At 42.5% G+C, this 27,462-nt stretch overlaps 1 protein-coding gene across 2 annotated transcripts in view; it reads left to right on the plus strand.

Annotated features, from left to right (window-relative positions):
* NDRG3 (NDRG family member 3) overlaps positions 1-27,462 on the plus strand; it is a 108,833-nt gene that overhangs the window by 53,907 nt on the left and 27,464 nt on the right. For both annotated transcript variants that reach the window (XM_082271753.1, XM_082271754.1), the window contains exons 3-7: positions 5,496-5,531; positions 12,709-12,814; positions 19,285-19,405; positions 22,263-22,325; positions 24,626-24,686. In XM_082271753.1, the coding sequence (XP_082127879.1) occupies positions 5,496-5,531; positions 12,709-12,814; positions 19,285-19,405; positions 22,263-22,325; positions 24,626-24,686 (387 nt within the window). The remainder of the gene's footprint in view (positions 1-5,495; positions 5,532-12,708; positions 12,815-19,284; positions 19,406-22,262; positions 22,326-24,625; positions 24,687-27,462) is intronic.

Here is a 27,462-nt window from a genome sequence, read left to right on the forward strand (position 1 = left end):
GGGAAAATGAATTTTTTCCCACAAAGTTGTCAATTTATAAGCTATTTCTAACACATAGCATGTACACAGCAAAAATTACACCCAAAAATACATTCTGCTACTCCTTCCGAGTATGGCGATACCACATGTGTGAGACTTTTACACAGCCTGGCCACAAAAAGACTCCACGTCCAAGAAGCACATTCAGGCGTTCTAGGAGCATAAATACACATAAAACTTTCTTACTACCTATCACACTTTTCAAGGCCCTAGAGCACCAATACAATGGAAAAGTCCACAAAATGACCCCATTTTGGAAAGCAAACACTCCAACGTATATTCTATGAGGCATTATGGGTCGTTTGAACATATCATTTTTTTCCACAGGTTTTTGGAAAATGTGGGAAAAAAATGAAAACTTTTTTTTTTTTTTACACAAAGTTGTCAATTTATAGGATATTCCTAACACATAGCATGTACACAGCAAAAATGACACCCCAAAATACATTCTGCCACTCCTCCTGAGTATGGCAATACCACATGTGTGAGACTTTTTCACAGCCTAGCCATATAGAGGGGCCTAACATCCAAGGAGCATCATCATGCATCCTAGCCACTTGCCTAGGCCTATTTTTGACATTTGGTGTTTACAAGCTAAAATCAGTTGTTTTGCTAGAAAACTGCTTAGAACCCCCAAACATTATATATTTTTTTTTAGCAGAGACCCTAGAGAATAAAATGGAGATTAGTGCAATATTTTTTATCACACCGTATTTGCGTAGCGGTCTTCCAAACGCAATTTTTTTGGAAAAAATTCACTTTTTTTAATTAAAAAATAAGAAACCAGTAAAGTTAGCCCAATTTTTTTCCATAATGTGAAAGATAATGTTACGCCGAGTAAATAGATACCCAAAATGTCATGTTTCAAAATTGCGCACGCTCACGGAATGGTGACAAACTTTGGTACTTAAAAATCCCCATAGGCAACAATTTAAAAATTTCTACAGGTTGCCATCTTTGAGTTACAGAGGAGGTCTAGGGCTCAAATTATTCCCCTTGCTCTAACGATCGCGGCGATACCTCACATGTGTGGTTTGAACACCGTTTACATATGTAGGCGGGGTTTCTGTATGCATTCGCTTCTGCGCGCGAGCTAACGGGGACAGGGCGCTTTAATTTTTTTTTTTTTTTACTATTTATTTTATTTATTATTTTTTATTTTTACACCGTTTTAAAAAAAAAAAAAAATTGATCATTTTTATTTCTATTAAAAGAAATGTAAATATTCCTCGTAATAGAAATAGGCACGACAGGACCTCTTTTTTGTGAGATCTGGGGTCAAAAAGTCCTCAGATCACACAAATACACTAAAAGATAGAAAAAAAAAAAATAATAATAATTATAATATAAAATGAAAAAAAAAAAAAAGGACCTTTAAACCGGTTGCTAGGCAACAACATTTTCCGTAGCTCCGGTCCTCCAAGACCATAGAGTCAAGTGAGGGCAAGCTTGCCCTCACTCGACATCCTGTCTGTGAGGATTCAGGACCGGATCGTTTTCCCCGCTGCCGGCGGGTCCGGTAAGCGGGGAAAAGGACCGGAACGCGTCGGGAGGGGGGGGGGCGCCTCTTCCGCCATCCCGGAAGGGTGATCCCATGGCGAATCCGCCGCTGGGACCACCCTTATCGGAAAGCCAACCGTCCACCGTTTAAAAAAATACCAGGGTTATGGCAGCTATCTGCTGCCATAACACCGGTATTTAGGTTTAAACGGAGGACGTATATAAACCTTTTTGGACTTGGACATGGTGGCTGTATGAAGGGTGACAGGTACTCGGGTACTTTGTTGGGCAGGTGACAGGTACTCTGGTACTGATGAGCAGGTGGCAGGTACTCGGGTACTCCGATAGGCAGGTGACAGGTACTCGGGTACTCTGATGGGCAGGTGATAGGTACTGATGAGTAGTACTCACTGACTGATAGGTGATACTGTACTGATGGGTACTGATGATCAGTACTGATACGTGATAGGTACTGATGAGTACTGATGAGTAGTGATGGGTACTGATGAGCAGGCGGCAAGTACTTGGGTACTTCAGGCGTCAGGTACTCTGATGAGCAGGTGGAAGGTACTCGGGTACTCTGATGGGTAGGTGACAGGTACTCAGGTACTCTGATGATGGGTACTCCGTTGACAGGTACTCAAAGTACCCGAGTACCTGTCATCAGAGTACCCGAGTACCTGTCATCAGAGTACCCGAGTACCTGTCATCAGAGTACCCGAGTACCTGTCAGAGTACCCGAGTACCTGTCATCAGAGTACCCGATGGGCTGATGACAGGTACTCGGGTACTTTGATGGGCTAGTGACAGGTGCTCTTTATTGGGGGGGGGGGGGGGCAATCAGTGTGGTTGGGGTGCACTGTAGTTGGTAACTAGCTGTTACCACAATCTCCTCCTCACACAGGATCAGTGTGTGAGGAGGAGAACACGGTGACAGCTAGTTACCGTGTTCTCTGTTGACATTTGTGACCGGCTGTGATTGGACACAGCCGGTCACGTGGTAAAGAGCCAATTTCATTGGCTCTTTACCTAGATCAGGGATCGACTCTGTCCGAGGGACGAGCCTCGTCCCCGATCGCTGCTCTGCGCGCCCCCGGGGGCGCGCATTGCAGAGAGAACGAGCGGCTCGTGCTGGAGCCGCTCATGTGATCGGCTGTGATTGACACAGCCGATCACGTGGTAAACAGCCAATTTCTATTGGCTGTTTACCTTGATCAGGGATGGGCTATGTCCGAGGGACGAGCCTCATCCCTGATCGCGCCGCTGCGCGCCGCCGGGGGCGCGCAGTAGCAGCTAGAACGGGCCGACGTCATATGACGGCGGCCCGGATCTAGACAACCACTTTGCCGACGTCATTTTACATGACTCGGTATGGAAGTGGTTAAACTCCTGCTAGTTAACTTTTGCTGTCTGTGTCCCTTTAGGCTCCATTTACACTTGTACAACTTAAGTTGCACTGAGTTTGGAGTGCAACTTTGATGCAACTTTGGATGGGTGTAACTTGGATTCAACTTTGGCTTTGACTAGTGATAATGGACAACTGTTGAACACAAGTTGCATTGTAGAACATTCAGGTACAACTTTCATGCAACTTCTGAGGGTTAACATTGAAGTCTTTGGCCCTTAAGTTGCATGAAATCAAAGTAGTGCATGAGCTACTTTGAAAATGCTGCAACTTTAAGTCGCGCATATACAAATGGTTATCATTGGAAAACATGGGGAACGACTTGTCATGCAACTTTTGAGGTCTATGAATGGAGCCCAAATGAGATTTTCTTTCACTTGCTGATCTAGAGATGCAAGAGGAAGTGAGAAATTATCTTCAAAGTGAGTGAAATTCCCTCTTGGATAGTAGGGTTTTTTTTTTTTTTTTTTTTTTATAGGTAAAGGCGCCCATATGAAATTTGCAAATTTCTCATCACTTACTGCATCTGTGGCAATTGGTACCGTGACCTACCCCCCCCTCCCTCCTTGAGTAATGGGTATCTATAAAAACTTGACAAGGGTTAAAACCCTTTCACGCTCCATCCAAAACTGTGCCAAAGCAACAGTAGCTAATGGAGCCTTTTGTGTTCCTATATTGGCAAGCTTGTGGTGTCCTCTTTGGTACAAGTTGTCCTGTTCGGCCTACCTGGTCTGATATTCGCACTTTTGGCATCAATCACTCGAAATTCACTGGGCAGGCCCAGCTTTCTGTACAAAACATTCATGCTAGCGAAGTCTGCCTTGGTGCAATGGCTATATTCATTTCTTTTGGGAGAGATGGCCTCTTCAGGACCAATGGGAGGCCACAGGTGCACGGCTCCACTTTGGAATGAACAGGACTATGGTTTGCAACTTTGCATGCACAGGCTGAACAGGACCTGGCAAGGATGTCTGTGAAGCAAGACTGTGCAGTTCCCAGTGGGATCGAAGAGTAAAGATTGCGGCACCAAGGGTGACGGGGGAGTAGAAGCCTAGGTGGCCTGCACTTGAGTGCAGTTTCAATCATTAACCACTTAAGCCCCGGAAGATTTTACCCCCTTCCTGACCAGGGGGTATTTTGCAATTCGGCACTGCGTGACTTTTAACGGACAATTGCGCGGTTGTGCGATGCTGTATCTAAACGAATTTGGCGTCCTTTTTTTCCCACAAACAGAGCTTTCTTTTGGTGGTATTTGATCACCTGTGCGATTTTTTTGATCACGCGCTATAAACAAAAAGAGCGTAAATTTTGCAAAAATAGCAATATTTTTCACATTTTTTTTATATGAAATTCCCCCCAAAAAAAATGTAAATCAAAATTTTTTAACATTTTCGGCCAATTTGTTTTATGCTACCTATGTTTGATAAAAAAAATCGCAAAAAGCGTATTTTGATTGGTTTGCGCAAAAGTTATCGCGTTTACTAACAAAGGGAAAGATTTTTGTTTTTTTTTTAACGCGTAATGGCGGCGATCTGCAAATTTTTTTTTTTTTTTTTTGCGGTACTGCGACATTGCAGCGGACAGATCGGACCATTGACTGACATTTTAGCCACTTTTGGGGTTACCAGTGACATTTCTACAGTACTCAGTGCTATACATATGCACTGTTACTGTAAAAATACACTGTCAGTGAAGGGGTTAACTTTTTTTGAAAGGGAGGGGCTATGTGTGTCCCTAGGGGCATGCTTTCTACTGTGATTGGCTGTGGCTTCAGATGTATGAAGAGTGATCAACGGTTCTACATAGTAGAACCGTATGATCATCCTTCATACACAGGGGAGAATGACAGGCAGCTTGTTTACACAAGCCGCCTGACTTTCTCCCTCTCCCCCGCCGATCGCAGAGTGACCGGCGGACATCGAGTCCGCCGGTCACACGCGCGGGGGGGTCCGTGACCACGCGGGAGCGCGCCTCCGGCGGCGCGCGCTCGATCCCTAGACCCTCACAAGCTAGTGACGTAGCCCTACGTCACTTTGCCTGTGAGGGGCTGACCGCCGACGTAGATAGTCGTGCGGCGGTCGGCAAGTGGTTAAAGGACAACTTGTACCAAAGGTACAATTGTCCTTTAGAGTGAACCTGTGCTTTGCCCATGAGTTCACTTTTTATGGTTACATGGAGTGAGTTGCATGTTAATTCCCAGAGGCACCTGGGTATTACTGCTATTAGCATTGAGCACAGGAGTGGAGGTAATAAGGGAAAGGAAAGCATGATAGTGGAGGTTTAAAGTGAACCAGAGCAAAGCACACATTTAAATGGAAGGGCTACTTTTCAAATTCATCCTCCCCTTCATTTATTACTGAATTTATGTGCATGTGTTTGCCATATTGCCTTACTGACTTGTCCTTTTTGTTCAGCCAGTCTTGTGATTGCTTAACATCTGCCACACTGCACAGCCAGCAGGTTGCACACGTTTTGGAAGCTTTTTCATTCCTTTTTTAAGCATTAAATATTTAGTTTTTTTGTTCTTATTTTGTTCTGCTTTACCTCCTAGAATGGCGGTCGGAATTTTGAAGACTTTGACGGACAGGTGAGACTTTATCTTTTGTTGAGTAGTATGGGAATGACTGCTAATGTCTGTTTCTGGTCATATTCAAGGTATTTGTCCATCTTTCTCCTGCTATGCTCCTCCACTGTTACTACAAAGTGGCTGGGCATATAGTTGTGGCTACTTCAAACACTTGGAAGCTTAGTAAACTTGTCCAGTTGATCATATTTCCCTACACAAGAGTCTGCTGCAGGCAACGTAAAGAAAATGTGTTCAAACATACAAGACAAAAAGGTTCCCTTGCAAATGCAAAGCTTTGTCATAGACCTCTCCAGAAAGGTGATGGTGTAGACACCTCCTGTTGCCGCACACTCTCGTAGAACATCCTACAGCCCTGAAATTCTGGGTACTGTAGATCGGTCTCCAGCCAGATCTCTCATGGTTTTTGGTGTGGTTCATTCCTACTTTTTATTGCCTCCTTATTAAATACTAATTGAGCTGTGCTTACCGAGTGATTTATACAAACCATTCAGTATAAAATGCATATACTTGAAGTGTTATGTCCAACAAATTCATACATATCTATCAGATAGTAAATGGTCCTTAAAATGCATATATATTAAAATCATTTGATTTTTATAAAGTGCAGTAGTCCTCCTAAGTCAAAGTTTAGAAGTCCTAAAATAGTGGCCACAAGCAATCTTCATCTAGCAGTAAGAGGGTCGCTGGTTCGAATCCCAACCACAACGTTACCTGCCTGGAGTTTGCATGTTTTCCCTGTGCCTGCGTGTGTTTCCTCCCACACTCCAAGGACATGCTCATAGGTTAATTGGATCCTGTATAAAATTAGCCCTACTATGTATGTATGAATGTTAGGGACCTTAGATTGTAAGCTCCTTGAGGGCAGGGACTGATGTGAATGTGCAATGTATATGTAAAGCGCTGTGTAAATTGACAGCGCTATATAAAAACCTGAAGGGTTTTGCACATAGCAGCCCCATTCTTCCTCTTCTGGGGTGCTCCTGGCTCCTCCCCTTTATCAGGTACTCCCCCAGAAAGCTGCTTTCCATGGGGGCACCCATGCAGGTGCCCTCCTGAGTCCTGCTGCTGCGTCCATTGACAGACAATGTGACTCTGCCCTGTCCTTGTCAATGGATTTTTTTTCACAGGTTTTTTGCAGTATACAGAAAACGTAGCTCAGTGACTGAGTATAAACAGCACTTTTGTACATAATTTATTGTTTTTTTTTTTTGATGTGGGCTTAGCAATGCTTAATCTATGATTATTGGCATGGATGGAGGAATCTAATTGATTTCTCCAATTCAGCCGGCAGGCTAGTTTTACACTTTGAAGATGTGTCCTCCTTTCCTGTTGCAGGCTGACAACCCTAACCTGCTGCCTCAGCATTGGCAGCAATGTTATTTTCAGTTGGCCATTGGCATGCCTATCTAATAGACCCGATTGACAGCCCAAAGGCCAACTGAGGGAGAGCACACAGCATACTGAACACTGCTAGCGGGAAGTGCTGTTTCTGGCAGAATCTCAAGAAGAAACTTTGCAGTAGATTTATGAAATATTATTCTATCCGAATACTGAAGAGGTATGATGGCAATCGTACTGGAAAACATTTTGGATTTACAAAATCCAAACTGAACTGGAGGAGGTCCAAAGGTTGAACTGGATGGACTTGTCTTTTTTCAGCCTCACTAACTATGTAACTATGTATTTTATTAGCAATAATGAAAGGCAGAGGAATTCCAGCATACATCTGTTAACCCTCATTTAATACCTTGTTTACACCGTAGTTTTTAGAGGAGTGGTTATGTAACTTGCGTACGTGTGTCGTTGGTTTTTTTCCCGTGACCCGTCATCCTTATTACAAGCTGGAATCCAATTAGTACGAAACTAATCCCCGCCACTTCACTGTTACAAATGTTTGTTAGTGTCTGCCCTGCCGAGAAGTAACACACTTGTTCCCAATGGCTTACTTGGATTTCGATCACATATGTTTGTCTTTGAAGCCTTTGGTAAGTCATCATTGATGTGGCTAATTTTACTTATTGGTGGAAAATTTGTCTGCCCCCCTGTGTGGAAGCATCTGATTATTGGAGTGTCTTGTCGCATTCATTCTGGTTTCATTTTTAAACTTGGCCTGGAAACATGAAAGACTGGAAGAAAAATTGTCCCATTAACTTTAGGATTGTAAATGCTGAGATCTGATGACGGTCCGACCCCAAGCTGGTCCCGCTTTTGGATGTACAGCAGCCAGGCACACAGCAGTTCTCCACACAACCAGGCAGAAGTTTTTATTTATTGTTTGAAGAACTTGGATGAGGATAGGGAGAGCCTTGGGAAATTTTAAGAACCAGTGCAACTTTAACGGAGGACACTCTCTCTAGTAAGGATTAACTTCTTCAAAAGTAGTCTGCTAGGATAAGTGGTTACAGCTCAAGGGGATGCAGAACTGAGCCGGCAATGGCATGGTTCCTTAATAGGACGACAAACAGCAACAGCCTCTCCAGGATCTCTCAGGCCTTTATGCCTCGTACACTCGCAACGATTATCGGCCGACCAATCGGCCGACTTTTGTCCAAGTTGGGTTTTGTTGGTTGGAATGTGCCTAGACTGCACACTAATTCTCTCTGCCAACAAAAATCTACTTCAGAAGTGATGTCATGTGCTGGTTTACTTTCTGTGTTTTTCTTCTCTGAGCATGCCCAGTCTTGCTCATCAGATTTTTGTCTGCCGAAATCTGTACTGACTGACGGAAAATCGGCCGTTGTGTTGACAGCAAACAAAAATTGTATAGCCTGCACACCAGATTTTTTTTTGGCCGAAAATGTCGGAGTCTGTTGTCGGAAGCATCATACTAACAAGCCGAAAATCGGCCTATCGGACGTTGGCTGAAAATTCCCGGCCAATAATCAATGCGTGTATACGAGGCTTTACTCACTACATTCCTGTATACACTCCTTCTAGTGTTGGGCTCCATGCACACTAGCATTTCTTTTTTATAGGCTCACAAAATGCTAGAAAACCCTGGATGGAAAATGCTAATGGCATTGTTGTGCTGACTTTTAGTAGCTTTGAGGAGTGCTTAGGAGCTTTAGCATTGTAACAGTACATGAATGAAAAAAAATTACTCGCAAAAATTTTAGGAGCATTTTGTGTGTGGTTTTTTTTTTTTTTTTTTTCTTACGGAAAAATGCGCCAAACTGTACAAAAACTTTTTTTTTTTTTCTGCTCCTAGACACTGAAGCTCAAACGCTAATAGCCTAAAGCTAGTGTGCATGGACACGCAGGATAACACTATTCGTTTCTAGCAGCAGAAAAAATGCGAATAGCTTTTAGGAGCTTAATAAAACTCTAATGTGCATGGAGCCTTAGCTAGAACCTATACTGGAAGTCTCCTGGCCAAATCCTCAGCAGACCTTTCCAGGCTTCAGAAGTTGGTCCCCAACTCTCCCTGAGCAGGAACTGTGATAGACCTCCTGTGGTCTAAAGCTAGATGGCCTAGAAAGGCAGACAGCCCCTCCAGGCTGGGTCTCTCTCCACCAGGGCTAGGACTTTGCTGCTCTAGGCCCCACACTATTTGTGTACCCCTCAGCCCCTTGCTGACAGTCCTCTCAACCAGGGATTGGCTGAGGCTGCATGAATATTCTGCCTCACCCAACCAGAACTCAAGCAGTCAAACCTGCAGAACCCAGAAAAGCCAGAAGTAATCAAACCCTACTTCACTGGCTAGAGAAGAAAAAACTAAATTTACCTTTAAACAATTAACTAGCTAACTAGGTGGGTGCTACACTAAGACTGCTCCAGTTTTGCCAGTCCCAAATTAAATATTGTGAAAGTGTGGCTCACCAACTTTAGCGATAAGCAAGTTGCAGACCTTATTGGACAGTTTTCATTTAAAGACCCTCTGCTAAATTATCTACTCTTTTTTTCGTGTCTTTTTTTAATAAAAGGATTTTCTTCTTGGGCAATGCTACATGAACCAAAAGCACTGTGGAATTAATGACCTGTGTATTTTTGTATCTTATCAATACTTAAGTCCCTAATCATGCTATGAAGCATTGTAACCCCCCCCCTTCCTTTTTTTTTTAATTTCCAACTTTTTGGAAATCTTCTTTCATTAAAAATATCAGATGGAAAACTGAAATTAAGGATGTTGGGGCAACAAGACTTTTTCAGACCATTAAGACCAGTGGTATAGAAAAATGTAGGCAAAGTGACAGGTACACTTTACTATATGCATCATACGGAGTGTGCACTTCCTCCCTGCTGTTCCAGTCCACCCCAGAAACACCCAAAAACAAATTAAGAAATGCACAAAGTTCCATCTGCCTCCCCAGAATGCAGCACTCCATGCCTTAGTTGCCATGTGTCCTTAGAGAAGTATGCACAGCTATACATGGTACCTACACTGTCTAATTGTACCTGACCCTAACATTTCTCTATATAGTCGCCCTTAGATCTGCCAACATATCTGTAGTTATAGCTCTATTCAATTTCATTAGTATTATTTTAGTATTTGGATACACTATACTCCTACATAACTGTTGGTAGATCAGTAGATTGCTAGATCAGTAGAGATTGCACAATCCGATTGCATGGTGTTTGGCCAGCTCATACTTTGACTTGCTCAGAAAATCAGAACTTAAATTAGAAACCTTGGGTGAGGTGTCAGTTAGTGGAACCATACAGGTTTTCTTTAATGATCGACATTAGTGGGATATTTATAAAGATATTTGTCTCGAAAGCAACGGTTTCTGCACAATCCTTACTTTATATGTTTGGGCAGGGAGTATGTGGAATGTACCCCCGTGGTGATCACCAGTGGTGCATTCTCCAATTACTTCCATTGTTTTTGAGTAATTGACCACTTCCATTGTTTTTGAGTAATTGACCACATGATCTGTATGTGTTCAACAGCTCACATAGTTTATAAAGCCTTAGAGCCCATATTGCAAGGTTGTATTTTTTAACTCTCACGTTGCCACATGCTAAAATGCATGTGTCCAGGATCCCCAAGATAAAAATAGTGCTTGTTCCCATCTCTATGCTGCAGTGCAGCACGTGTTAAATACTACATCTGGGATTTTACTGCCTTTTAGTGCATTGAGAGGCCCATAGAGGTTAAGTTTGCTACAGGTAAGAACATGCTTTGATGGTTAAGGTTAGCCACTATGAATCTTAAATTTAAAAACCTAATGGAATACGCATGCCAATAACACGATAATGCATTGTCAGAATGTTTATACTGTTCTGAATATAACAGTGTCTATTTTATGTCAATAAGCAAAGATCTGTGCGGAAGGAGAATCTCAACTTATTTCCACAAATCAATATGTAGCGAATTCTTTTTATTGATTAATTTCTTTTTAAAAGCATATACCAATCTTAGTGAAAACAGGCTACAGTATGGAATATATAAGAATATTTATTCACGAGACATGTAATCACGATAAATGATCAAACTGGAGATGAGACAAAAAAATTACTTTACAAAAATACAAACTTGCATAATGGCACACCTGCCTTACCTTTATCAAAAGCACACCCCAAACACATGCATACATCGAAGCCCTTAAGGAGGATCTTCAGTCCTCATTTTTCAGTATTTATAGCTGCTGACTTTAAAAAAAAAATAGACACTCACCTGTCCAAGGATCCAGTGCCATCCTCACCGGTCTTCATGTCCCTGGAGCCAGCATGTTTACTAAGGGAAACCAGCTGTTATTCCTTGTACAGCTTGCCTTCCATTGAGCATGTGCTTTGTGAATGGACCCTCAGTTTTGTGGGACCTGCAAAGTGTCTCAGCAGGTTGGGGAAAGGGGGGGGGGGGTGTTAGGCCATTGGAGCAGGTACCTGCAAAAATTAGGTACTCGCTTCCCCAAAAATACAAAACTCTTTTTAATGTTTTATATGGTAGTTGGGTCTCAAAGTGCCTATATGTAGCTATACAATCCCCTGTTATTAGGTCACAGAAGGCATATATGGTTGCTGAACTAGTTTGCCAGTTTCAGTATCTCAGCTTTGTGCTTGTTACAATCTTGATCACAAAAGGGCAAAAAAGTGTTTGTTTTGTTTTTTTTTTCTTCAGTATGTAGATACTTTTTTTTGTTTTCGGGCAGCATTTCCTGTCCCGGCCGCCTAGGTGATGCGGTCATTAGGCAAGTCCCATTGACTCCTGGGATATCAGTGTCGTCTATCTCAGGAGTTTTCAGGAAGCCTAATAAAATCTCATGCTATTTGCAGCTTTCCCTGACCGCACTTGCCTATACAGGTTCTCGTTTGATTGACAGGTTGCCATAGCAATAGGCCAGGAACTTCTGCCAATTGCTATGGCAACCAGCAATGAAGCTGTGTAGTGATGAAATCAGGAGGTGCATGCTGGGTAGCCAGCTGTACCGAATCCCAGAAAAGAGCACGAGTGGGCTTCAGATGCCCCCATCTGAGATGGCCCCTGCCTGCTTCTGAGATGTAAGAGATGACTAATTTTAAAGTATACTACCGTGAAGACCGATTAGGAACAGTATGCAAATATTAATGTGCAAGAAAGGACCATCATGGGGAGCTTTTTATAAAAATTTATTGGGGGACTGGCGTGCCACTTTAAGGGAGGGAGGTGTTTGACTAAACCTCCTACTTCTGCATAAAGTAGGTGGGGCTTAGTTGGGCGCAAGTTTGATTTGGATATTTGTCTTTCTGAAATCCTACCAGTTATCCAGGTCCCTGTTAATTTAGACAGCCTGTCCACTTGCTTTATGAGAAGGTCTGTTTAGATCAGGGGTTGCCTACTTACCAGAAATGGTGGGACCTCAGCTGCAGCCCCTGACATCCCTATGGGGACCACACAACCCATATGCATAATTCAGAAACCTGTTGGATATTCTACACGAGATGACTAGTGACCTGCCGTAGGTGTTTTGTAGACTGGGAACATGCTGAAGGATACAGTTAAGAGTGACCTGAAACTAAAAGATCATTGCCTTTACTGTCCCCTTTTCATACCAATGGTCCAACTACCAGTAGTGACTGCTGGGGCCCAGAGGTAACCAGTAAGTACCAAGGCTGCAACCTGGGCACCAGGGGGTGAAGAAAGGGTGCTATTTAGGCTTGTACTTTTAGATCTTGATGCAAACCAAGGTAAAAAAAAGACCACAAGTAAAGGTACAACTTTTAATTACATATACCCCCCCTTTTTCTTTTCTTGTAGGAACATGATATTGAGACTGCTCATGGCGTCTTGCATGTCACCATGCGTGGTGTCCCGAAAGGAAATAGACCCGTGATCCTGACATACCATGACATTGGCCTGAATCGTAAGACTAATTTTCTTGTGTGGTGTTTGTTTTTGTTTTTTGTTAAATGGCCATATAAAATTGAATGAGACATAGACAGTTTCTCAGCATCCCTAAGCAGAAAGCAGGGCTTGCATTGGTAAGGAGAAAACATGGCTTGTCTCATATATGTAGTGTACTGGTCAGTCTTGTGTTGAGTAAAAAGTGTTCTCCACTCAAGCTGTCAACTTTCCTGCTGGGGTAGCGGTTTCTGGCCACCAAAAATTCTTTTGAATTAGTTGGATGTCTTTTTATTTTATGGTTCCCCCCCCCCCCAACAGCTTGCCAGCGAGGAGTGTGTAATCTGGCTTTTTTGGCTGTATCAGGTTGATGCGGTGTAAACAAGTCTTCTCCGACAACCAAACAAGTTAGTAAAAGTGGCCCTAAACGGCAGAGCTTTTTTTTTTTTTTTTTTAAACTCTCTAGAGGGCTTTGGTTTAGGGGACTGATTTGCCCCACTGAGGACATGCAATAAATTCCTGGATGTGAACAAAATTGTATACAGGTGCATCTATATGAAATTGGAATATCATCAAAAAGTTAATTTATTTCAGTAATTAAATTCAAAAAGTGAAACCCACTGATTTTATGCCTTACACCGTGATATATTTCAAGCATTTTATTTTTTAGGTTTGATGAATATGGCTTACAACTAGTGAAAACACAAAATTCAGTATAATTTATTATTTTAGAATTATTAATAATCACATTTTTTGAGATGCTGAATTTTGGGTTTTCACTAGCTGTAAATTAAATGCTCGAAATATATCACTCTGTGTAACGCATCTATATAAAATATAGGAGTTTTAACTTTTTAAAGTGGTTTTAAACCCCCCCCCCCCCTGTAATGTTTGTACCTCTAGGTAAGCCTAGAACAAGGCTTACCTATAGGTACTGGAAATATCTCCTAAACTTGCACAGCCTTGGTGCATGCGCTCTGAAGGAACGGCCTCCTGTGCAGATTTTTCAGAGCCCTCTGCCATGTCCAGCGGCTCCCGGGCGCATGTGCAGGAGTGACCTCATGAGGCTCGGCCAGTAGCCCAGCCAGAGTCCGAAGACCCGAAGGAAGATGGGTGAGATGGAGGCAAGTGTCGCCTAATGTGCGATTATGCCTTTACTTTCCAGGTAAAAAAAAAAAAAAATCAACAGACTTCGGGCCCTTTCACACGGCCGCTCCGAGCGCTTGTCCACAAATCATCCTATTTTTTTTTTTTTTGTCCGCAAATCATCCTATTTTTTTTGCGGATGACTTGCGGACATAATGTAAGTCTATGGCATTGCGGATGTCAGCGGAATACCATCCGCTGACATCCGATTTTCTTCCTTTCAGTTCTGTTCCGTTTTTTGGAATGGAACAGAACCCTATTTTTGTTCCGTTCAAAAAACTGAAAGGAAGGAAAATCGGATGTCAGCGGTGTCATCCGCAATCCCCATAGACTTACATTATGTCCGCATATCATCCGCAAACGGATGGGATGATATGCGGGCATACGGAGCGGATGACACAAATGTCATCCGCTCCGTGAAAAAAAAAAAAAAAAAGTCCCGCAGAGGAGCTTTCACACGGAGCGGCCGTGTGAAAGAGCCCTTCCTCCTTTAAATTGAATTACTGAAATTAACTTTTTGATATTCTAATTTTAGAAGACGCACCCATATATGAAAGGGTCTATAACCTCCAAAGTATCCATCGTGCACCAAAATCAAACAAAAAAAACCTTCAAAAATTATTTTTCAAATAATTACCCCCCAGTAAATCAAAGTCCCATCCACCGTGTGTCCTAAATAAGACATTCTCAGATCTCCAAATTTAAGTGCTCCACCATGTGTGTTTAGAGGGGGACACTCACCAGTTCATTATGGCCATATAGACCTAAACAGCCATGTAATGTATGCCCGTGTATAGCGTGGATAATGCCTCCCAGTGTGTTCTCCTCCTCTTTCACATCCCATATGTAGTCCTAAATCCCCAAAAGGCAATGGTGGGTATATCATGTAGTACTGTACATTTAAAATCAGGATTTATAATACAACCAGTCTATTGCACTTGCATGTTGTTGTTGTGCCCAAACTGGCACCAGCTCAATCAGCCTGCATGTTGCTACAAAACCATCCTACCGTTCTCTCCAAAGACACTTAAAATCAAAAACACAAACTGGACATGACGTAAACACCTGGAACTAACAGTAGCAACCTGGCCTCAGGACTTTGAGGACCCGATATTGGTGCAATGCATTGAGGTCTGGTCACTACTGTTAGTTTTGGGTGTTGATGACGTCCCATCTGGTTTGCGGTTCTTTGGCGAGAAAGGCGATTTTCTAGAATTTTTTTTTTTTTTTTTGGATTTTGGTGCACGGTGGATAATTTGAAGCAAATTATGGACACTTTTTCATATATTTTTTTGACACCTTTTTTAACCAAGTGTGCACAATTACTGTATGTAACACATATTAGATTGCTGCTGCATTGTTTATAATTGCAGGGTGGATAAACCGAGTATTGCTTAGTTTGGATAAATGGGCATATTTTGCGCACAGCAAAGAGTAGCGCCTTTACCTATTCATTTTTGAGTGGCAAGTCAACTTAAAGGGGCAGCTACCAAGTAATAGGTTGGCGCCATTTATACTTGTATATTTTTGCCTGGTACAAAAGTTCATGTCACTTGAAGGACTTTGGAACATTTAATGGTTAAGAACATCAAACACAGCCAACGTGATTGTGTGGGGGGAAATAGGCTTTCAGGGCTTGGTCAGTCGATGTTAATAAAACCACAACAGAATTCACTAGGAGACCTGTGTTGAGGCTTGAGGAAGACTATCTGCTGCTGATGGAGAGTTGTTAGTTTTCAGGAGACGTTGGTCTTCATCAGGCCTCAACACAGGTCCTTTAGTGCATTGTCCTTTTCTTGTACGGAAAAAAAAAAAAAAAAACAAGCACTGGACATCGTATAAGGCCAAAAAAGGCCAATATGCAATATAGACACAGGTTGACATGAGCACTAGAGTAGATCCAGCAAGACTGCGTCAGATAGTTCTGTCATGATTTTATTAACCTCAGCTGCTTGAGCCCTGATGGGAGGGGAGGGGGGCTTCCCCCAAAATGCAATTGCTGTATTTGATGCTCTTAACCGTTAAATGTTTTAGGCTCCGTTCACATGTAGGTGTTTTGGGGCGTTTTTGACGAGTTTTTCTGCTCTAGGATCAGCTCTCAAAACGCCCAACAAGACAAATCCTATTCATTTCAATGGCCCCTGTTCACATCTGAGCGTTTTGACGCTGTGAGCAAAACGCCCAACGCTCAAAGTACATGAGCTTCTTTTTGGGCAGATTACAGGCATTTTCCATTGGTCTCTATTCAATCTAAAAACGCCTGCACAAAAAACGCCTGTAAATCGCGGTAAAACGTGCGTAAACACTACGCTCAGGTGTGAATGTAGCCTTAAGTCCTTCACATGAGATGGAACTTTTTGTGCCAGACGCTCCTCTGTACACATCCAAGCATTGTTTGTCTGGCACTTCCTTTGTTGCTTGTGCTTTCAGAGGTAGCAGCCTAGAATCGGAATAGGGCCACCTACTATATTTCAACCACGAGAAAAAGGAGGCTACAAGAATAAAGCCAAAAAGAAGGTACCTTGAGAGATCCAAATGTTGCCATAACCGTATTCTATTGATGGAAAACCCGCAATCAGACGTAAATTGTAAGGAAAACAATCTCCACTATAAGACTGTGTAAAAACAAGAAGCTCATAAGTCTGGACTCTAAAGTGCAATATAGAACTGTCAAGTTGTCGAGTGGCCGTGTTCAGTATCCACTACCCCTGTGAAGTTCAGTGGAACAATAGTGGTTATAACTGGTTAGTTATAACCACTATGAAGGCCTCCCAAAATGGTTTTCTACGCATTTTGCATGCTTGGGTTAATGCAAGCTTCCTCAGGTAGTTCCTGAGGAACTACATGGCTATCCTTTGAGCTATGTTATAAGGATGGACTGTTTTCATGCTAAACCAGGCTCTGTCACAGTTGGGACTGCGGTGCTCATCTTCACCACCGGTTGATTCCACACCTGTGCCTTCCATTCAGCGTCTGAATTCATCACTGCTCTCCTATTGCTCTGCACCATTGCTGTTAATGAAGTGTATGGGAGCAGCTAGCAGCTTACTGTTCAACTGGATGTCCTTTTTAGACCAAATTGGAGTCTAGATTTCTAGCAGTGAGTATCCATCTGAATGATGATGCCTCCGATCATGGACAGTGCTATGAGTATACCTCCAGAGGCTAAATAGGATTGACCGTCTGCGCCATAACTGTGTCCATCACTGCCTGTGCCTTCATATTTATAGAGTGGACACTTTCTTCCATTATCACTATGTATAACGATCCTCATGTGGATGCCTGCTTTGTCCTCCAACACTACTTTACTTTCCATCTATATTGAAGCGGACTGTCTCACATGCCTGGTTATTTTCAACTTTCTATCCCCTTCAGACCGTCAACCCAACCCCACTGCCGTCTAGGCTTTTCACCAGTGTTTCATTCATTTACTGCTATGGATTGTGCAGTCTTTTTACTTGGCTATATATTTTCATTTCCCAGATTTAAGGTCACTATATATTTTACAGCCATCCCGGCTCTGTAGATTTAAAAAATATTTATTTACTTTGAATATGCAGCCTAATTAGCTCTGTTTAGCCATTCCTTGTCTCCACCACACCTTCAGCTGTATCATCAGCGTGGTTTACTAACTTAAAGCAGAAGTTCCGGCCACAAAATCGACATAATCGATTTTGGGCCATCCGCTTGCTTTTGGTCACCTGAAAAAGAAATGGATAGTTACGATTTTTTATTTTTTGTTTACTTACCTTGTTATTGAAGAAAAATATACTCCCCTTTCTTCCACTTCCTCCCTCTGCGGCGGCCCGCGCCGTCCCTTCCTCTTTGCATTGATTCCTGGGAGCTGAACGTCATCGCTCCCAGGAATCAATGCGCCTGCATCGTCCCAGCTCGTCACTTCTGATGTGGGTGCTCATTCCCTGCTAAACAGCTTCTGGGCATGCCCAGAAGCTGTGGAGGGGTGACGAGCGGGGCCGGTGCAGGCACATTCTAGGAGAAGAGGACGCAGAAGAGGATGTGCTGGCTTCAGCTGCCCACACCTGGGATGGCAGCGCTGAAGAAGAAATTTTCAAGGTAAGTATTTCTTCTAAAAGGTAAGTGCGACCCGGGACAGTACAGAGGCTATCCATTGTAGAATGTACTAGCCCTAACTGTCCCGGGGTAAAAAAATTTTCGTGGCCGGAACTCCGCTTTGATCATCCTTTTTTTCAGGTGATCTCCTTTAGGTCCATCCTTATTGCCATTGCGGTCTTTGCACACATTGATGTTGTATTATTTTTCAGTGCCGATTTAGCCCTATCCAGCTATACCGCTATTGATCCGCTGTGATCTTCACAGGGGTAGTGGATACTGAACACTGTCACTCTGCAGCTATCTGAACATGCATAGATGTTTTTTTGCGCTGTGCCCATTTGGCCATATCCAGGTATACCACTGTTCCGCTGTGATCTTCACAGGGGTAGTGGATACTGAACATGTGAACTCGGCAACTTGACAGTTCTATATTGCACTTTAGACTCCGGACTTATCATGTGCTTCTTGTTTTTAATTGTTTTTATACACCGTTGTACGGCAGAGGTTTTTACTTACAATTTATGCCTTCTTGATAGAAAACCAGCAATTAAATACTGTCTTGGCAACATTATTTGGATCTCTCAAGGTACCTTCTTTTTGGTTTTTATTCTTGTAGCTTGTTTTATTCTTATTGGTTTTATTCTTGTAAAATGTTTTTTATGGTGTCCACATGCCATTCTAACCCCCTCTTTCACCCATGGGGTTCCATGCCCCTAAGGTTTTTTTTTTTTTTTTTTTTAATATATATATTTCAACTATGGTTCTGTCCACACCTTTGAATTGAGTAATTGCTTTTTTTTCTGTACAGTTTATTGGCTGGTTTGCACTGCGTCCATTGCATTGCTGGTCAACTCTTAGGACTCTTTCACAGTAGGGTGCATGTCAAAACATGCATTACAATATGTATTTTAGGGATGGCATAGAGCAGGGGTCTCCAAAATATGGCCCTCCATTTGTTCAGGAACTACATTTCCCATCATGCCTAGTCAGGTCTGTGAACGTCAGTTTTACAATGTTTTATGGGACGTGTAGTTCCGCAAACAGCTGGAGGGCCATAGTTTTGAGAGAGGATGTGAAAATTACCATGGGCCACCTAGACAGTGATCATCACCAATTGAGAATGATAATCTGGCAGATCAGTAGGTTTATGTTGTGTTTTTTCTCTATGCTGCTCGGTGGGAAGTTGTTTGGTGTGTGCTTGCAGCAGCATGAAGGCACACCGTTTATCTGTGATGTGAAATAAAATCCTATTTGTCTTTTTAATCTTTACAGACAAATCTTGCTTCAACACATTTTTTAACTATGAAGACATGCATGAAATCACACAGCATTTTGCAGTTTGCCATGTGGATGCCCCCGGACAGCAGATGGGAGCTCCTTCATTTCCATCTGGGTATGTATGCCGGCTTCTGAGTTCTGTGGCTCTGCAGTCAACATGTCTGAGTGGATTGGGTTCCTTGATGGGTGCAATAGAAATGGAGAAATCCGGGGGCTGCTGATGTTGCTTGACTGTCATGCTGCAACTTTGACTTGGCTAGTTTAAAATCAGTGACCTGGATCCGGTATCTAGTGAATGCAGAAATCCTGACCAGCATATTTTTCTCCAGTGAAGTGGATCATGGTATTTAGAAGATGCAGGGTTAGCATGATAGCCAAGTCCTATTTCCATCTGGTTATTTGTAGGGAAAATGGGAGGGTGGTGTCCTTTTTTCCCAATTAGTAGCTTTTACTTTGGGACAAATGTAAAAATGTATTATTTTAACCACCTTATGATCTAATATGTGGTGAGATCAGTATACCTAGCGCCACATCCTTGATACATACACTAAAGAAAATAGAGGGCACTGTGGATGGTGTTGGGAGGACGAACAGACTAAAATATGATTCAGAGACTTATGCCTCGTACACACGCAACAATTATCGGCCGACCGATCGGCCATCTTTTGTCCAGTGTTGTGTTGGTTGAAATGTGCTCTAGACTGCACACAAATTTTCTCGGCCAACAAAAACCAACTTCAGAAGTGATGTCATGTGATGGTTTACTTTCCGTGTGTTTTTTCTTCTCTGAGCATGCCCAGTCTTGCTCAACAGATTTTTGTCTGCCGAAATCTGTACTGACTGACCGAAAAGTCAGTCGGTTGTCGAAAGCATCATACTAACGAGCTGAAAATCGGCCAATTGGACGTTGGCCGAAAATTCACGGCCAACTATCGATGCGTGTGTACGAGGCATTAAAAACACATTTATTCACATTTAAAAGGTAACTCCGCTTTTGTAGGAAAAAAATAATAAAATATAGCATATATCCAATTGCGACACAAGTCCTACTGTAATGACAGTCCTTTCCACGTCCTTTACATATACAGAACTTCGTCCAGCCTCTCTCCTCGCTGATCAAAAGGTCCCAGTGGACATCCACTAGCGATTGTGTGTAATATATTCAATCTCAGAAGTGGTGAACAGCACGGCAGTGTTTGCTTCAATGCTTCAGTGCAAATGCATTAAGGCTGTCCCACTGGTCATATATAGAAAGTCCACAGGGATTGTGGCACATAAAGTTTAGTATAGACAAAGGGGACAGCTAGCCAACAAGAGAATTAGTAAAAAAGTACAAGTATCCACGTCCCAATTAAATGTAAAGAAGGAAAATGGATGGGCCAAGGGGACTTTTAAAGGGATACTGTCATCAAGACAAATAGCAGAAAATCCACATATATGTAAAGATACACAATACACATATTTTACATATATGTGGATTTTCTGCTATTTGTCTTGATGACAGTATCCCTTTAAAAGTCCCCTTGGCCCATCCATTTTCCTTCTCGGCACATAAAGTTTATTTGGGGAAAAAAAGTCCATAAAGTACAATTCAGTACATCTCAGAAGTATTTCACATAACCGTTTTAGGCTGGTATGATGGAGCCTTTCTTCAGATGTATCTCGCTTTGTCTTCCGCAAAACATGTCGTCCCGGCAACTGGGCATTGTGCGTGTCAAGCTGGCGCTGATTTCCTGTTTCATCACATCCGGTAGTGACGTCCTTCCGGTCTCTGTCTGCATGCATCCATCCCGCTCCGTTGAGCTCTGCAGCATAGGAGGTAGAAGCAGGAAGTGTAAGTGCACACCGGCTGGTTCGGTGCGCTCCCCTCCCCTCGCTGCACAATCAACCAGCTCAAACTTTCTCCATCAGAGAGCAGACCCCATCCGGCGGCGATGCTTGGTGTACACCTCTCATCCATCAGGGACTTCACGTACCGGTTTGGATTTTTATTCTCCACTATCAATTTTCAATAAACTATATTGGTTCATGTTGGCTGTGGTTCCCCTATATCCACTGAGGCTAGTGCTGATCTCCTTGTTTTCTGTCCCAAACACCACGGACCCACATCAGGGGAAAAAAAGGGCTCTCCACCTAGACCACCCTGTGGTGAGCCTACAGGGGCAGCTAAGGAGAGACCGAGCAGGGGGTAAGGTACTATACTGCACAAATGTAATTCTTTAGGCAAAATTAAATCTATTGAAACCTACATTAGGGCATGGAGTGAGTAGGGTCTAATCAAAGAACAGTGGGAGGTATGTTTTCAGCATGTATCCTTCAGATTGTGGCGTTGCAAAGATGATCAATTCAGTATTAAAATAACTTGTGCCCCTCTTGGCAATAGCGGGGAATGATTACAAAAACTCTACCAGAGTTCCTATGTATAATGGACCCTAAAAAAGGACTTATAAGGAACCAATCCGCTGTAGAAGACTCATTGTATTGGTCTAAATGTTATCCTAGTTAAATTTTAACGGTTTAGGTTCTGCCCAGAGCAGACTGGGGAGCTGAACATGAGAATGCATTAAGTTAACCAAAAAAATCTGTAGCCTTTCACTACACTTTAAGCAGGAATGCAAGCGGGTTGTTTGTGTATTAAGTGGTAAAATTTTTGGCCAGTCTCAGAAGACTTGTTTGAAAGCATCTTCTGTACCACCCTGATAGTATTTTGAAGTGTTGTGTTTTTTTTTTTTCTTTCTTTTCAGCAAGTGAGCTAGGGATTTAGGGACAAACTACCATAGCACAAGAAGGCTTCTGATTGCTCCTAGTTCATGCATTCATACCAGTTGTTTTATGTTAAGATAATAATGCTTGAAATGTGTAATATTCCGTGTACAGTCCTGCTCTTGGTGGCTATATATTGATCTTGTTGATGAGTTTTACTTTGTATATACTGATGCATTTAGCTGTAAATGTGTTTTTGTCTTCTCCAGGTACCAGTATCCTACAATGGATGACCTGGCTGAGATGATGCCTGCTGTCCTAACACACCTAAGGTAAGAAAGTGGTCATTTATGTAAAACTAGAACAATGTTGCTGGACCTATACATGGTAATTTCTAACAATTTTAGACACAGGCTGGCCCTGTAGGTAATGAGATCGCTGGTGGAGGCTGTGGAGCACTGTGGGAATAGGAGGGGCAAAGTGGAACACGGTTAGGGGTTCTAAGCTATGGAGGGCTGGATTTTCTGTCGGCGGATGAGGGCACTACGGGAGGTTGAGAGCTCAAGGATCTGCAGCTGGTGGAGGCCATGGCCTGGTGGTTAAGAACCACTGTTTTAGAAAATGTAATGCAGCTGGACTGGCATGGCATTTTACTGTATGTACTTGTATAGCACCAACAATTTACACAGTGCTTTACATATATATTGTACATTCACATCACTCTCTGTCCTCAAGGAGCTTGCAATCAAAGGTCCCAAACTCACATTCATACATACACATAATAGAGCCAATTGATCTACCAGCATGTATGGAGTGTGGCACAGGGAGAACATGAAAACTCCAGGCAGGTAGTGCTTTGGTTAGGATTTAAACAGATGACCCTAGTGCTGGTAGGCGGAAGTACTAGCCACTCTGATTGCTGTCATTTGTCTGTTCCTTTTTTCCTTTTTTGCTGGCTTAAAGTATAAGGGCAAAACTTTTGGAAAGTGCCAAATAAACCACCCTTATCCATAGCTTAATCACTCTCCATTGTTTTTCTAAAAATTGCCTTTCCTGTACGACTTACTGATTTGTTTGTCAGGCCCCATGAAATGGAGTCAACAGTAGGGAAACGGCAAATCGACATGTAATGTCTTTATTATATAGAGGTAAAAATATATAATGTTTGAAATTATCTTAAGGGAAGACGCATTTTCCTTTTTGAATTTTTCCTGGTGGGAGACTTATGGTGGCAGTGGTGTAACTGCAGTGATTATTGTATGGACTCGGGGAAATGCTCTGTGCACAGTGCACAATCTACCGCTCACTACGTGGCCTGTAAATGTAAAGGTGCTGTGGATGAGGGATGTCGGTGACTGCACTGTTGAGGTCTCAGAGCATTCTGCACATTGTGGTCAGACCTTTCTCTTCTTCAACCACATTGGCTGTAGGGATAATTTAAAGTGTTTTAAGATTTAAAGTATGATTCCATCAGTCTCCTACGGCTCTTTCCATGTCCAGTCAGTACGCTAGAATTGAAGATTAAAGGCCATTGTAGTTAAAGTGGATCTTCACCCCCCCCCTTCCCCCATACATGTGGTTAATTTTTATTTTTTTTTGGAAGCGGGTACCTATTTCTGGCCGGTACCAGCTCCCACCTCTGCTTTGATCGCCTAGGCGATTCCAGCTGGTGTCCGCCCCCCTGTCCTTGTCCACAACATTCTGGGACACGTCATAGGTCCCAGGAGGCTGCGGGTCCATTCACAAGGCGCAGCGGGAAGCTGGCTGTGAAAGCCGCAGGGACTCGCAGCTAACTTGCTACATCCAAGATGGCGGCCCTGTGGACTCGAAGACTGGCAGAGAACCACTCCGAGTGAGGACAGTGCTGGATCCCTGGACAGCGAAGTCAGCAGCTACAGTACTTGTAGCTTGGCTTTTAGGTCAGTCTGGGATCATTTTGTACTGTTGTTATTCCTCTATACAGTCAATAAGAATGCATAGCAAACCCATCTTAAATTATTTGCAATACCCACGTGCAAGTCTTTTCATAGGCCACATTCCTCCGGCTTTGAAGCCAGATCAGTCAATTGCTGGCTTGTTCTTATAAGGGCCCCATCCAGCAATATATTGCATGCACTGTTCAGGCTTGTGTACCATAAAGCCAATCCAGTTCTTCTAGGGTCAAATTTTAAAAAGTGGCCAGACCGGTTGACGGTAATTTGATGGATTATAAACCATGTATGTTACATTGGATCAGATCTTAAAGCAAATACAAAAACTCACTTGTGGCTAGCATTGAGGACCAGAGCCAGGTATCATTTCTTTTGTTCAATCCTAGAACACACTGGTGCCGGTAAACATCACACATTGTAGCCAACTATCTATGAGCTGTCAGGATGCAATGATGTCGCAGACCCCATTCTTCCATACCTTCTCCAGGAACTAAAAGACGTCGCTGTGCTACTATAGTTCCATTCTCTGAACAAAGTAGATTTTAGTTTACTGGAGTCAAGATTTATGAAAGCTTCATTCTGATTGGTTGCTGTGCCCACCTGCTTTTCACATTGCAATGTGTTGTAATCAGTCTGTCTGTACTTCGAACATGGACCTGACATTTTAAAAACTCATTTAATTTCTCTTTTTTGTGTTTCAGCCTAAAGTCCGTCATAGGGATTGGGGTTGGAGCCGGTGCCTATGTGTTGTCCAAATTTGCGGTAAATATATATATTTTTATAGTAAATTCAGCTTGTGCACTTTCTTGCTGTTTAACGAATGCTCACACCGCAGGTAAAACGGCAGGATGCTGGCAAAATTAAGTGGATGTCCAGATCGCCGCAGTGCATTTTTTACACTGCAGTTTTGCTGCAGTCTGGCTTTAGAGCTGTAGAAATGTGTAACAATGCTCAATATTACTTTGGTTGTGTGTTGGGCTCCGTTAACATGTAGGCGTTTTGGGGCGTTTTTGGGGAGTTTTTCTGCTCTAGGATCAGCTCTCAAAACGCCCAACAAGACAAATCCTATTCATTTCAATGGCCCCTGTTCACATCTGAGCGTTTTGACGCTGTGAGCAAAACGCCCAACGCTCAAAGTACATGAGCTTCTTTTTGGGCAGATTACAGGCGTTTTCCATTGGTCTCTATTCAATCTAAAAACGCCTGCACAAAAAACGCCTGTAAATCGTGGTAAAAAACGCTACGCTCAGGTGTGAATGTAGCATAATACATACAAGCGGTGTGTTTTTTGTTAAAGGAAAAACCCAAGTTTAAATTGCGTGTACAATGTTCAGCTTTTATTTAAACGTTAGAAAAATTTTATAATGCTCATAGAAGCACCTCTGAAAACCAATTCTTGTACTCTCAAATGACTAGTAGGCTCTCATGCCTAAAAGCATAGTCTAGTTTTGCAAAAATGTCACAAATGCACCCACATTAACTAAAGATAAGAAAAGGGCATTTACTAAACTTTTGCATCAAAGCCTGCAAGCATTGTAGCCTCCATCAGTATATTGTAGGTGTAATGCATACGTTTCGGCATTGTTTATATCACAGCCCCAGGTCCTTATGAAGGCATGAACCTCTTCTGTTAGGGGAAGTCAACGATTAACTAAAAATCCAGTAAGGAAATTCAAATACCACTCTAATGTGTAAAAATTGTGAAAGCAGCTGACCCAACCAAAAACAATCCATGTAAAATCAGTAGAAACAATGTGCAGCGCTAAAACGTATAATATATATACATACCCATTACATTGTTTAAATGAAATATAAGCGTGATTGAAGAAAATGACTAATGTTTTGTGAAGAAATAAATCCACTGTATATATTCCATGTCATTAGTCAAAAACACTGTGCGTAGAGTAACCACCACCATCAACGGGGGGCTTACCAGAAGGTGTAGATCCAGTTTGGCATACTCCTAATGGGTCAGTAAAGGCAGTATTAGATGTGTAATCATCGGGAGGTGTAGTTGGATCCTTGACACCACTTCCCACTCTGCTGATAATAGCCCATATATTTCAGTGGATATGGACACCTCCAAGCAAAGGACCACCCAATCACTATGAAGTATGGATAGAAGTTTTCTCCAAAGAAGCTCAATAAAGCTTTCTTGCATTAGACATTTTGAACCCATCTCTGTGAATAAGCTTAATAAGAGAGCACCTAGAGTGACAACAATGTGAATAGATGAGACATGAACTGGACCTTTTTTTTTTTTTTTTTTTTTTTCCCCCCAGAGTAAATTACAAGCACAGTCCTCGGCAGCTTGTTTGGCAGGGTGCTGAGAAGGCCTTTGCTTGTAAAAAAAGAAAACAAAGGTCCGGTTCAGGTTTCATCTATTCACATTGTTGTCACTCAAGGTGCTCTTATTCACAGAGAAAGCAGAATAGATGGGTATCCAGCGGAGTTTCCGATGCATGGAAGCAAAGCAAGCTTTATTGAGCTTCTTTGAAGAAGACTTCTATCCATACTTCATAGTGATTGGGTGGGGCAGATGCTCCAGTACAAAATGGAAGGCTGGCAGCTTGTAATGTACAGTCGGGTCCATAAATATTGGGACATCAACACAATTCTAATCTTTTTGGCTCTATACACCACCACAATAGATTTGAAATGAAACAAACAAGATGCCCTTTAACTGCAGACTTTCAGCTTTAATTTGAGGGCATTTACATCCAAATCAGGTGAAAGGTGTAGGAATTAAACAGTTTGTATATGTGCCTTCCAATTTTTAAGCGACCAAAAGTAATGGGATAATTGCCTCCATGGCCAGGTGTGTGTTATTCCCTAATTAACCCATTTACAAGGAGCAGATAAAAAGGTCCAGAGTTAATTTCAAGTGTGCTATTTGCATTTGGAATCTGTTGCTGTCAATTCTCAATATGCGATCCAAAGAGCTATCAGTGAAGCAAGCCATCATTAGGCTGAAATAAACAAAACAAGCCCATCAGAGAGATAGCAAAAACATTAGGTGTGGCCAAATCAACTGTTTGGAACATCCTTAAAAAGAAAGAATGCAACGATCAGCTCAGCAACACCAGAAGACCATGGAAAACAACTGTGGTGGATGACCGAAGAATTATTTTCCTGGTGAAGAAAACACCCTTCACAACAGTTGGCCAGATCAAGAACACTCTCTCCAGGAGGTAGGTGTATGTGTGTCAAAGTCAACAATCAAGAGAAGACTTCACCAGAGTGAATACAGAGGGTTCACCACAAGATGTAAACCATTGGTGAGCCTCAAAAAGGAAGGCCACATTAGAGTTTGCCAAACATCTAAAGCCTTCACAGTTCTGGAACAACATCCTATGGACAGATGAGACCAAGATCAACTTGTATCAGAGTGATGGGAAGAGTATGGAGAAGGGAAAGGAACTGCTCATGATCCAAAGCAATACCACCTCATCAGTGAAGCGTGGTGGTGGTAGTGTCATGGCGTGGGCATGTATGGCTGCTGATGGAACTGGTTCTCTTGTATTGTGATGTGACTGCT

Source organism: Pelophylax lessonae (genome assembly GCF_965119305.1).
Source record: "Pelophylax lessonae genome assembly, chromosome: 11".
Lineage (NCBI taxonomy): Eukaryota > Metazoa > Chordata > Amphibia > Anura > Ranidae > Pelophylax > Pelophylax lessonae.